This window comes from Aethina tumida, chromosome 3 (genome assembly GCF_024364675.1).
Source record: "Aethina tumida isolate Nest 87 chromosome 3, icAetTumi1.1, whole genome shotgun sequence".
NCBI lineage: Eukaryota > Metazoa > Arthropoda > Insecta > Coleoptera > Nitidulidae > Aethina > Aethina tumida.
The window spans coordinates 7,131,575-7,144,223 of NC_065437.1; the positions used below are offsets into that span (position 1 = coordinate 7,131,575).

Below are 12,649 nucleotides of genomic sequence, written 5' to 3' on the forward strand. Positions count from 1 at the left end.
GTGTTTTGATGTATAATTCAACACTGATGTACCTGTGATTATTGATTACACGATCTGTTTATTATTATTTTTACAAATGTGCATATAAAATTTTTAAAGAACAAATAAGTAATATTTATGAAACATAAAACTTTGTTTATTAAAGTTGTCAAGTTTTTAACTATTAAATAAGTACATAAATAATGGGAATTTTGGAATATTTTTCACAGATTCTCAATTATCTTAATATATTATATTTTATTCCCTTGCTTGCTTAAACTCGAAAACAAAATATAATATAATATTGATTTCCATTTTAGTATATCAATGTATTCATAGTTAAATATTTGGAATGATTAAATTATCAGTCTATCATAGTAATAATGGTGTTCAATATAATTTATATTGAGTAACTTTTGATAAGTCGCCAGTTTCAAGCTACAATTTACTACAATTTTTTCCTAAATTTGGTTAAACTGCATGATAACAATTTACTGCCGTGATGAAAGTAGATGTTCTTGCTATTTTATTTACAGCGCACAATAAATCAATCTGCGAAGGTGAAACATTAACACGCAAATATCAGAGAGACGGCAGTGAGGCAATATGTCACGATCGCGATGTAATTGTTATTATTTGAGGCCCGTTTCCGGAACGAGTCTTCGGTTGGGATGCTGCGGAGAACCCGTGGCCGTAGGTGTTAGTCATCTGTTTTGTTGTGGGAATGGTCCAGCCGACTGAGGGCCCCGTACCGGATTATCTTGGCCGGTAGATCAGTCTCGCTCGACATAGACATTGACTTCAATCGGCCATCTCTATAAATTCTCTTATTAAAACAGTTGTACACGCGTAACCAGTGCTACATTACAGGTGCCTTAGGTGGTTCGTTTTTATTTCAGTGTTGTGTGTGTCTCGTCCCGGTGACCTTGATGCCGCCTGCATTTATGTGCGTGTCCATTTGGTAGCTCGGTCTCGTATATCTAAATTAGATTCCGCACTGGCGCAACTAAAAACCATCCATTCAAAAATATTTTAATGTGGTAATCATTTATATTATGTTTTTCTCATTAAATTTAACTCTAGCATTTTAATCTATGCATACTCGAACGAAAATCGTATGGGTTTTTATCGATGACTTGTGATTTAAATCTAATAAATTAGCTTTAATTAGTGGGAATTCACGACCAATAATTTAGCTTCTAAAGTTGTCTTTCATTAACGTTTCTAATTTAATATTCTTGAACTCTTCGCTCTTACCTGTATACATTATTTATATATTTCCAGCAGACATTAACTTTTCTTTATTTTTCTTATTAACTTATTAAATTTTATTTTCTTAAAAATATATAATCAATTTATCTTCATATAAAAAATTCAATGAGTATATAAGTATAGAAGAAATATTTTTTTAATATCAAGAAAATGATAATGAATAATTATTTAAATCTAAGTATTTTTTTTTCAAAATTAGCTTAAATTTTAACATTGGACTTTAGAACAAACAAAACGAATAACACAGAAGGAAAGTAAAAAAGCAATATTAATTAAATTTGCAATAAAGTTTGTATCGTTAGTAATATCCGTTGTATAACTTTAAATATAAATTAAACCGTATAATGCATACCAAGAATTAAATTATTTCTTTTTAATCTCAATTTCAATTCCAAATTAAGAATGTTAATTTAATGCAAACTCTCAAATTAAAAGGCGCCAGACACGATTAGTGGGCTATAAAAATTTCAAACACATATAGTAAAATTTTAAAATTAGAATCATTTATTGTCCGAAGCGAATTACATATGGACGCTCGATTTAAATGTTTTTGCATTTAACAGCTCAATTAAAATTGCACAAGAAACGCCCGCCAGTATTTTAAAATAAAAATTCTGTCATGTAACCTAAAACATTTTTATATAAATACTTATATTTTATATTAATAGAACTCACTTCGTTAAAATAAAAATTCGTGTTTTTATTAAAACAATTTATGACATATTAAACTAAGTTTTACTGTTTATGGTAATAACAAATAAATTATTGATTCTGACACTAATTATCAGTAATTAAAGGAGTTTTGCATCTTTATCTTTTCGATTCTAGATCGTTATTAAAATTCATTGAAAAATCTGTAGAAATATGAAATTAATTAATTATTAATAATTAATAAATAAATAAAGTATAATATTTACTGGTTCTCAGAAAATATATTAAGTATTAAAATCTTGAATAAGTTCTCGCTGTTTCTTCGAAAATGGCTGACTACTTTTGTGCCAGAAAGCAACAGAACTCACTTCGTTAAAATAAAATTGCATGTTGCTTTATTGATTTAATATTGATTTATTATGATTTATTTGTAAGTATTATACTTTTTGTCATAAATATACATAGATTTAAACAATTTCGTACCAATTGTATAAGTATTAAGTAAATAATTCCTAAGTAAAGGAAAATCGAGGATTAGTTTTATGGAGTTGCGTTTTATATTCATAAATTTTTATAAATAAAATATCAGTATATATGGGAATTATTATTCTTGAAATTAATAAAAAATAGTAATTTAAAAATGACTTAAAATATCAATTAAAAATAGTGTTAATATTGAATGTTATTGTACTTGTTACCAATCATATGTTGTGACTAATAAGATATAATAATAATATTAAAGATTAATTTCCAAATTGTGTAGCTTATGATAATGTCATAATAGCATAATTGATAAGACATAATGATACAATAGAGAAGATATAAACAAAATATATTTTAAATTGAGAATATTTGTTGCATGGTAAAAGTTAATAGAAATTAAAATTATAAATTAATCAATAATTAAAAATAATTTAATCAGAGAATGATTATTTAGATATTCTTGTAAGGTTAAAACTAAATTATTTATCTTATTAATTGTTATACGAAAATCTAGGATTTGTCTTATAGTGCTTGCAAAAAAATTACATAAGGCAACTTTAGAACGCTCATGTATTCGCTTATGATTTCGTGCATAAATAAAATTTATACCATAAAAATTGTTCACCGCCCACGAGTTTCGTTCATGTGCAACCTCATTCAGTAAATATTGTAATTTATTTAGCCAGTTTAACTGACGAGACATTGTGTACTATCAATATAATTTAATGCAAGTGTAATGGGATTTGAGTTAAGTTACTGATACAATTTTAAAGTGTGTGTATATGTGTAGTGGCTGTTTATTAGAACAACCATAAATGAACAGAACGATGGGCCCCATTCAGATGGGGTCCTTACAACTTATACTAAGCTTGATGATGACAATTGGATATACCCGAAGTTTGTCAACACATCAAGGTATGTTTATACCTGCAATTGAAGTTTCAAATGATTGTCTTAAAATAGTTATAAAAATTAACAATTAGTACTATGTCAGTAGTTGTTTTCTTGTTTTGTCTGGTAATTATTTTAGACCTCTTTTATTATCGTAAGCAAAGTTATCCAGCCCCATTAGCATATTAATTATACCACTTGGTATTAATTACTTTCAAAAAAAGTTTTAATTGCTGTGTAACAGATAGCAATTAATCATGTTTTATAAAATGATATATAATCAAAAAAATTATAGATTTAACGTACAATCTAGATAACAATTTAATTACTGATTTAATCAATTTATTATTGTACATTTATTGAAATAATCGTTAAATAGCAAGGTTGTCTAAAAAGGATTTTTTACGTTTTATTTCAAAAACTCAAAATATGGTGGAGTCGTTAAGCTATTAATTGCAGTCAGCAGAAACCAAAAGGTCATTTATCTTGGATTAATTTGTGTTTTACATTAAAAAACTGATGTTATATTGCTTGACATTCAATTTAAAAGAACTACAACTAAAATATAAATAACGGTTAACATTTGTTGCTATTCGCTCTCAAGAAATAACTTTTAACTTTACGTGGAACATCAGTCATAAAGAACAAGAGCAATAGTTGACGATATGATAAAAATTAGCTATAAATAATCACCATTTAATTCAATTATTTTTTTCTCAATTGACTTTATATTAGTAGATTAACAGTCATATTATGTGACATCAAATTTTAAATTAGCATTCATCAAATATTTATAAAAAAATTGAGTCTTAGCAAACTGAGACGTTGACGTTAAATGGCAATTTAATTTTATAAACTTTAACTAAAGAAATCAAAGCTTTAAATTGGTTTGATGGCCATTTTAGAAAAACTGTTTGATGGCTTAGCAATTAATAAACATCAATTATACCAATTAATTAATTTGATTTCTGCTCTGATTGGTATTTAGTAGCCTAACGGTCATTTTCTATGACATCAAAAATAATTTAAACAGTGACCTAACCTTGCCATGTTAAAGTTAAATTAAGTTAAAACTTTTTTTTCGAATCTAACATATAATTGCAATATTATGTGTTATATGTATATAAATAGCAACATCAAATGCTTATTAAAAATTTGAGTTTTATCAAACTGGGAAATTTGAACTTCATACAGATGTAACTATTTAGTATTAATTAGTTTCCCGGAAACTTTTTAATATGTGCATAATTAAAAGATAACAACTGGAACGAACCATTTCTAATATGATGGTAACCATAAGTTACTCAGATACCTAGAATATAGTAAAAACAGAATATCATAGAATTATTATTTAACAATCAATTGATCCATGTTTAGTAATATTGGAACATATGCAAATACATAAAATATTGAAACAGACATAAACAAATATTGTTTTATAAAACAAATTTATACGTACGTGCTCAATATTGTGTACGTATCATTCCTTTGCAATGTTTTTCTTTAGATTATTTTAATAGATTAATGGAAGACGTATAATTCAAGAAACCAAATTTTATAATTAATACCATTCTTTTCTGTATCTGATATAATCTGAGGATTTTATAATTGCGAATTAAACAAAAAATAGTTTTGACGAAGAACAAAATGTTGATTTTGATGAGCGATTTACATTTATAATTTTAAATAAAATATCAGTATATATAGAAATTATTCTTCTTGAGTCCTTACATTAAGATATCAATTAAAAATATTAAGTGACAATAACAATTTCCAAATTGTTTTCCAAAATTTATGGAATTTATGAAACTTATAGATAATAGTAAAAACATTATAAATTAATCAATACTCATTAATATTTGTTAAAAAATTTAATCAGAGAAGGTACTTCTGTAAGATATGATAATTTTGAAACTGAATAAAATATTATTTATCTGTAGTCTGAAAAAATAGAAAAAATATATATACAAAAATTAATGTACAATATTAATCAGTTATTAAAATTTAATTTATGGTAAAATATATTTAATTTTAAGCAAAGCATGGTATGAAGTATGCACTTTAAGTAGAAATTATGAATAACAAAGTATTATCCTTACTCTTTATTAGAGTTTCAACACAACATGATATTACGTGAATTAAACTATTAAATTAAAAGTATCTAAAGTTGAAACATTAAATATAACAAAATTAAAATTGTGTTTATATATTAACTAGTTACTAATTATTTGAACTTTAATTTTATAGAAATAAAGATTTTTTTACATAAAAAATTATTTTTTAAACAAACAGACAGATTTGGCGAAATAATCAAGTATAATTTGAGATTTTGTTATACAAGAATTAATTGAAATTTAATTAATTTATATTGAACATAGGTTTTCAGATAAATTCTAAGAAATGTAGCCAATATTTCAAATGACTTCGACACAACATTAAAAATCTATCCACCTCTAGAAGTCATGTTAGTGCAAGATATATATATGAATCAAACAATATCAAGCATAAAATTCCAATTTAATATATTGTACATAGATGCAAAGATAAATCCGGAGACATACTGTAAATGCAAATTAATATATACAGTTCCTATCTGCCTGCACTACTTCAGGAAAATCAGTCACCCGTTTGAGACTCTCTTTGTTTAGGATATTCAAATTATTGTTTACTTATATTATATAAACTTAAACTAACAAAAAAAGGGTTCGTCTACCTAACACTACTTTTACGTATGTACTACACACATTAGAGGGTACAGAAAGAGAAACATAAAAAAATAGGACTGGTAAATTTAAATATTTTTAAATAGTACGAAAATTTGAGATGGAAAAAGAAGTTAAGCTAGTAAAAATAAAATATTATTTTTAATAATTAAAAAAAATTTATATAAAAATAAAATTTATTTCAAACAAATTTTAATTTATAGCATTAAAATAATGGTATAAAGCAACTTGGATTAAAACTAAAAATATGTTTGATCTAGACACTTTAATGAACATTTTGACTTCTTTAAAAAAATATTATGTAACCTACTTATATTACACGATTAGTTATTGTTTCACGGAGGTACATTTTTTTGGAATTCTTTTTCAAAATATTAAGGAAAGATATTTTAAACCATCATGAGAATTCATAATGATATTATATTATTAAAAATCATCAAAAAATAAATGTCAAGACAATCATATAATGATTATATAGTGGGTTTGTTTATAAATATTTTGTGATTATGTAATATGAAATTTATGAAAGTACTGTGCTTGTAATCTTAGGATGAATAGTATTCATTTTATCACTAGTCTAAACTCAATTCATATCTCAATGTCCTTAGATATACCGCACTCAGTTGATGAACATGATTTTTTGAAAAATTAGCAAAAACATATACTTTGAATCACATCGAAGCTAGAAACTTACCTCTTAACTTATATTTACTGGAATCACCACAAAGGCGGCTTCAAAAAAAGTTTCTACCAAACAGAATTTCTACTAAATAGATCCTCTAACTCAGCCACACGATAGGATTCTACTACAAACAAAAACAATTTCTTACTAATCCATTTTTTGAATTGGTTTTCTTAAAAAAACTTTCTGTTAAAAAGCGATATATGTTAACCATATAAATTGTTATCACTCTTTTAAACACCTGTCTGTACAAGCATTAGTTGAAATAATTTAAATGTTTTAAATTAAAAATGTAACCCCTCATAATTCTTTTAAATAAGCTTTAAAAACATAATAAAAGCATGCTTAAAATAATTTATCACTACAGATAAAAAGTTAAAATTATAATAAAATAAGTGCAACATAAAAGCAAGAAAAAGGGTAGATAAAGAAAATCCACTGAAGAACATATCAACTTTCAAATCAAATTAAAACTTAAAATTAATGTTGGCTGAAGCATTAATGATGCAAGACGTTTGCCAATGAATTTACACTGTGTTAGTTAAAAATTTCTTAAAATTTTATATTAACATCGTGTCCTTAAATCTGCCGCAATATGGAAAAACGTAACAACTCGCTTAGTAACGTTGGTAAAATGAGCCTGAAATTCTGCTGCTGCTTTATAGCGGCGACATTTCCAAATAATTATGTTTAAGAGCTCAACTAACAAGGATGCAGAATGACACTAGTAGATAAACTTTTATAATGATTTTTCTACATTAGAACTAAAATTATATCTAACTTATGTCATTTTTGTTTTTAAAAAGTGGAAGAAAAAGTATTACCTCAAGAAAGATGTCGGGTTAAATTATTAATGTAGAAAATAATGTAATGTAATCAACATTTATAACAAAACTTCTTAATTAATAAATATTGAATTGTCTCATTTGCAAAATGTCAACGGAGGCAGCCTTTTATATATGATATACTTTTTTTTGTAATAAATAAATAATAACTTTCACATATATACATGTATAATAATCAAACACCACAATTAATTTTAAAAAGTAGTTATTTATTTCTGAATCTTCAAGAGCATGTTACAAAGACTCTTACCAATAAGTAAAGTTCGTTAACAGGTAATTCGTTACCATATCTATATATAGTTAATTCGTTAACTCAATGAAATTGTCACGTAAAATGGACAATACATTTCTAATTTTTGAAAATTAATATATTATGAAATGAATCAGATCTGCCTCACTCTAGAATTACAAACCAAGTATCATCTACAATATCATATAACGTTTTATAAAAGTTTCTGAGAAAATTTAATTAGTTTGTTTATTAATGATGATAAAATGATTCTGAAAAAATTATTACTCATAATCCAAATACGTAGCAAAAATGAATTTATAGGTTTCCATGAATGTTATTTGTTATTTATATTTTTTTAAAATATCCAAATTAAGCATGAAAAACCGTTTAATCATCGACAATTAATAAACAAACTGCATACGTTTTCATAATGCTTTTTTACTCTGTAATTATTTTTTTTTAATTACAAAACTTTGTTGTTAATGGAACAAAAATGTAACGGATTGTCATTAAGATATTAACTTTATTAATTAACGATTAACGAAATGAATGTTGCCCAATTCTGATTATATGTGAAATTATCTGCCTCTGCTATTCCCATAGTAATTTCTAAAAATCTCCATTTTTAATTATGATTTTCTCGAAACTAATTACTATAATAGCTTTTAGATGTTTCCTTATACAATTTTATTAATGTATGAGTAAATAAGTAATGGTAACACATTTTCTCTGATGCAATGACATTTCCGCCAGCCACGCAATATGGAGGCATATTAATTTTTAATCTCGGTTTTTGCTTAGAACCAGTTAATACATTGCTGTAATCAGTTTCCAAGAATATTTCAATAATTTAATTATATTTAAATTAATATATGGCTCAACATATAACAACGTATTTCTACAAGAACGAGTTTTATTAGCTACCGTTAATGAAAATTATTATATGTTTCTGTAATTTTCGAAATTTAAGGACAAACTAGTGGAAGCAAAATAGAAAAAGTTATTTAATTAAAAATGTAATTTATATAGAGTTTTTATAATATGCGCATTTTCGCAATATAAACATGAACTTTCGTTGTGCTATACGATATTAAATGTGTTATAATTTACTCTTTTGTAAACTTTTGTAGAAAATGACAAAACAACATGTATAAAATAATCAAACAATCTAATTCTTTATTACACGGGAAATAATTTCAATGTTAATTACTGTAAATCGTATGGTGCGTCTGTTGACAAAATTTTCCGACATATATCGATACACAATGCCGATTGAGTTGGTTAAATCACTTCCGTTTGTTTCCATATTCTCACTATGTGTACTGGAAAATGAATTTAAACGCATTAATAAATTAATATACCGATCAAAAAACGTCTATTTGGTTTGAATTTTGAGATATTATGTACCCTAGAGACAGTAAAAATGAGTCACACTAAACTAATAACTTTTACTGTCTCTATTGGGCATGATGTCTCTCTCAATATTCTGAAGGAGTAAAAGCTGTTTAATCGAAATAGGTTATCAATACATATGATACCTATATACATATAATATACCATTTATCTAGTAAATAAACATTTTTAGAACAAAAGAATCAATTTTAAAATATTGAAATTAACTGAAAGGAAATTTCCTTTCTTCACCTCCCACAAATGTTATTTCATATATTGATATTGCTATTAAAAAATGGAAGGAAATAACTTATGTAACAAATAATTAAGTTGCATGTATTTTTAGATATTTATTTTGATATTTTATTTAAACTATTTAAAGATAAATGTATAACAAAAATATTTTAAAAAATTTAATTAGCCATTAATATAAGTATTCAGGAAATAATAATAAAATAAACTATATAAACTCGAATTTAATAATGTTAATTGGTTACATGATTTTTGGAAAGTTTTATTAATTTTTATTACCCATAAAAACAATAAATAATTTTATTTCTGATAGCTTTTATGTTTGTTGTATACAATTTATGATAAGTGTCGGAATTAAATTAAAAATTAATTAGTTAATTAAATATTTTCCAATTAATTGTGACATTCTTATTGCAACGAGTTATAATAATTTAAATATTTTAATAATAAAACTATAGTTTCTAACCAATTACAACTTACTTTATGTGAATATTGCAATTAATGCCATTTTAAAATCATTAAATAATTAATTTATATGTGGCATTTTTAAATTAACATAACGAGTATACAATATTATATATAATTTATATCTCACATATTGGAATTATTGAATGTTTATGTTTCAATATCGCTGTTTTTTCAACATTTATTTGAATATTTAATATTATATATTATAATTTGATTATTAAACATATTTCTTCTAAAATTTCGGATATATGTTAGTAGTACGTTTTTACGTCAAGGATGGCGCAAAGTGGGAGCCGCAAATTGATTGTGAAAAGCTTCACAAACGAAACCTGAAAGAATCTGGAATAAATGACCGGTTAACAGCTTTACTGATATGGCTACTCAAAATATTATAAAAGCTGCATATCTAAATAACTAAAATTATTCTTTATTAGGGAATGTAAGACAAGTTGATCGTGTACTGTTGCAGGTTCCTTGATAGAAGTCAAATGGATTAAAATCGTCAAAAATGAAATAGAATTTGTATTAACCACTCAGCTATTTTTAATCCGACCTAAATGAATTTAATGCCAATGGAAGTGTATTTTAACTTAATTAACTAAATAACATTTGACATTATCTACATTTGACTTGGCGTTCACTAGGATGCTGATTTTAGTAAGACCACAAATCGAAAGACTCAATTATACGATTGATGATGTATATATTTTTCATCTACACAGCATCAAATTGCCGACAAAAATGAGAAAGAAAGTTTCTGTCTATATCTGTTCAGAGTAAACTAGTGTACCATTTGCCATCGAGAGAAAGAAATGGATAACGAAAATTATAAAATTAATAATAGTTCAACTGGAGACAAATTTGTAAAATAATTATATACAATATATAATACAAATATTATTATATTTACACTTCTATCTACTCCTAATCTATTATCGATTTGATTCAATTAATCCGTATAAAGAAGATCGCTTAATAGATGAAGATCAAAAGTTTTTCATTTTGTAATGTAAAAAATTGAAAACAACCAGAAAAATCTCACAAAATTCAATTATAACCAAAAAGTGGATACACATGTGTTTTATAGTTATTTATTATATATATATATATATATATATATATATATATATATATATATATATATATATATATTATTGGGATTATAGTATACATAAGCAAAAAAAGTCTTAATAAACATAGGTCTGCAAATAAATGATTTCGGACTCATTGAAGATTTTTTTAACATGTTCTATAATCTTCATATCAGGCAATATCATTTTCGACTTTTTAGGTTGTTTATGATTTCAGAATGTATATTTCATTTCATGTTTTAAAGATATTGATTGTAAAATTTCTCTTGTGTTAACTCAGTTACTATTTTACGTTTCCTCTTAATTATTGGGCGACAATTTTTTTTCAAACATTGTAAATGTTTTTAATTTATTGTTTGAGCAACATTTGCTATTATATATTTTAACTCTTCGATATTTTGTAATTAATTTATATAAATACCCAATCAAAATGTGTAAATCACTCGATTATCATAATATTATTCCAGAAAACGTTGCGTTGTTCTTGCTGGTGCATTGTAATACTGAAAGTATCCCAATTACGATTCATGATGACGTTAGTATATTTGTATAATGTTTGATATCGTTCAATATTTACTATTTTATTAAAAAAACAGGTCCAATTATTTGTACTTTTGAGTACTCAAAGAGTTTAGGGAACAAACAGACGACATTTCTCAAAATTTCCTTCCTTCCTTTTTATAACATTGTGACATGAGCCATACGATAAACCATTTTGCTGAGCTAAATGACACAATGATTTCTGGGGTCTATGTTCTAAACGATTACCAACAACTTCCAATAAAAATTTTACGACCACCAGGTGATCTTTCTGGGACTACGGTTCCAGTGTTATCATACGTTGAATGTGGGACACAAAGTCTCATATTCAACTGTTTTGACTCTTATGACAATTACAAAAAAATATTTAACAAAAAATCTTGTCGTGTTCAAATTGAAATCCATTATCAGTAAGCTGAAAAAAATTACATAAATTCATCAGAAAGACGTCGCAGTTAGGTGACAATCCAATTACCATGCCATAGATGTATGTTTCTAATTTTTCATTACAGTAAACGAATGTCAAAAATACAAAAATAAATTTCGATATCACCGAAAATGTTCATTTGCGAACCTATATTATTCAGATTACAATAAAGTATACGACTAACAAATATTTGGTATTTTCTTGGGTCAAGGGTAACAAACAAATTAAATCGAAATAAATTATGTTTACCTCTTTTTATTATTTAATAGCGTTACAGTTAGCGAAAGGCAAATTCCAGGTATTTTTAACGATTTTCAATTTTTCTTTTTTTCATCCGATACTAAAAAAAAAATGGTTCTTAGATACCTTTAAAAAATGCTCTCCAAAGGTAAGCTCATAATTTTAATAGGAAGGTCCTCGTCATCTCAGTTTCCCACTTTTTCTTCAGTTCCATATGGCAAAATTCATATCTCACCATTACTTGATCTATAACTATACTATAAAAAAGGTATCTTACATTTATTTCATTTAACTTTTATCGTTTAGAAGATATCGAATGTCAAAGTTTGAGGAATTTAACACAAAATTTTTTACTTCTAAATTTTATAACTAGTAGATAAGTAAACATTATGCATCTAACCATTTAGTAGATATTCGCAATCAAATCCAATACGTACTGATAGTTATGTCTTATCTTTTGTTTTGGAATGTGTTTCTTTCT

At 25.4% G+C, this 12,649-nt stretch overlaps 1 protein-coding gene across 2 annotated transcripts in view; it reads left to right on the plus strand.

Moving 5' to 3' along the window:
* The first annotated feature begins 715 nt into the window (after positions 1–715).
* LOC109597084 (A disintegrin and metalloproteinase with thrombospondin motifs 7) overlaps positions 716–12,649 on the plus strand; it is a 53,244-nt gene continuing 41,310 nt past the window's right edge. Inside the window, exons 1-2 of one of the 2 annotated variants that reach the window (XM_020012711.2) lie at positions 716–1,019; positions 3,068–3,300. In XM_020012711.2, the coding sequence (XP_019868270.2) occupies positions 3,201–3,300 (100 nt within the window). In that variant the 5' untranslated portion in view covers positions 716–1,019; positions 3,068–3,200. The remainder of the gene's footprint in view (positions 1,020–3,067; positions 3,301–12,649) is intronic. The other variant, XM_049965067.1, reaches the window with a different exon arrangement.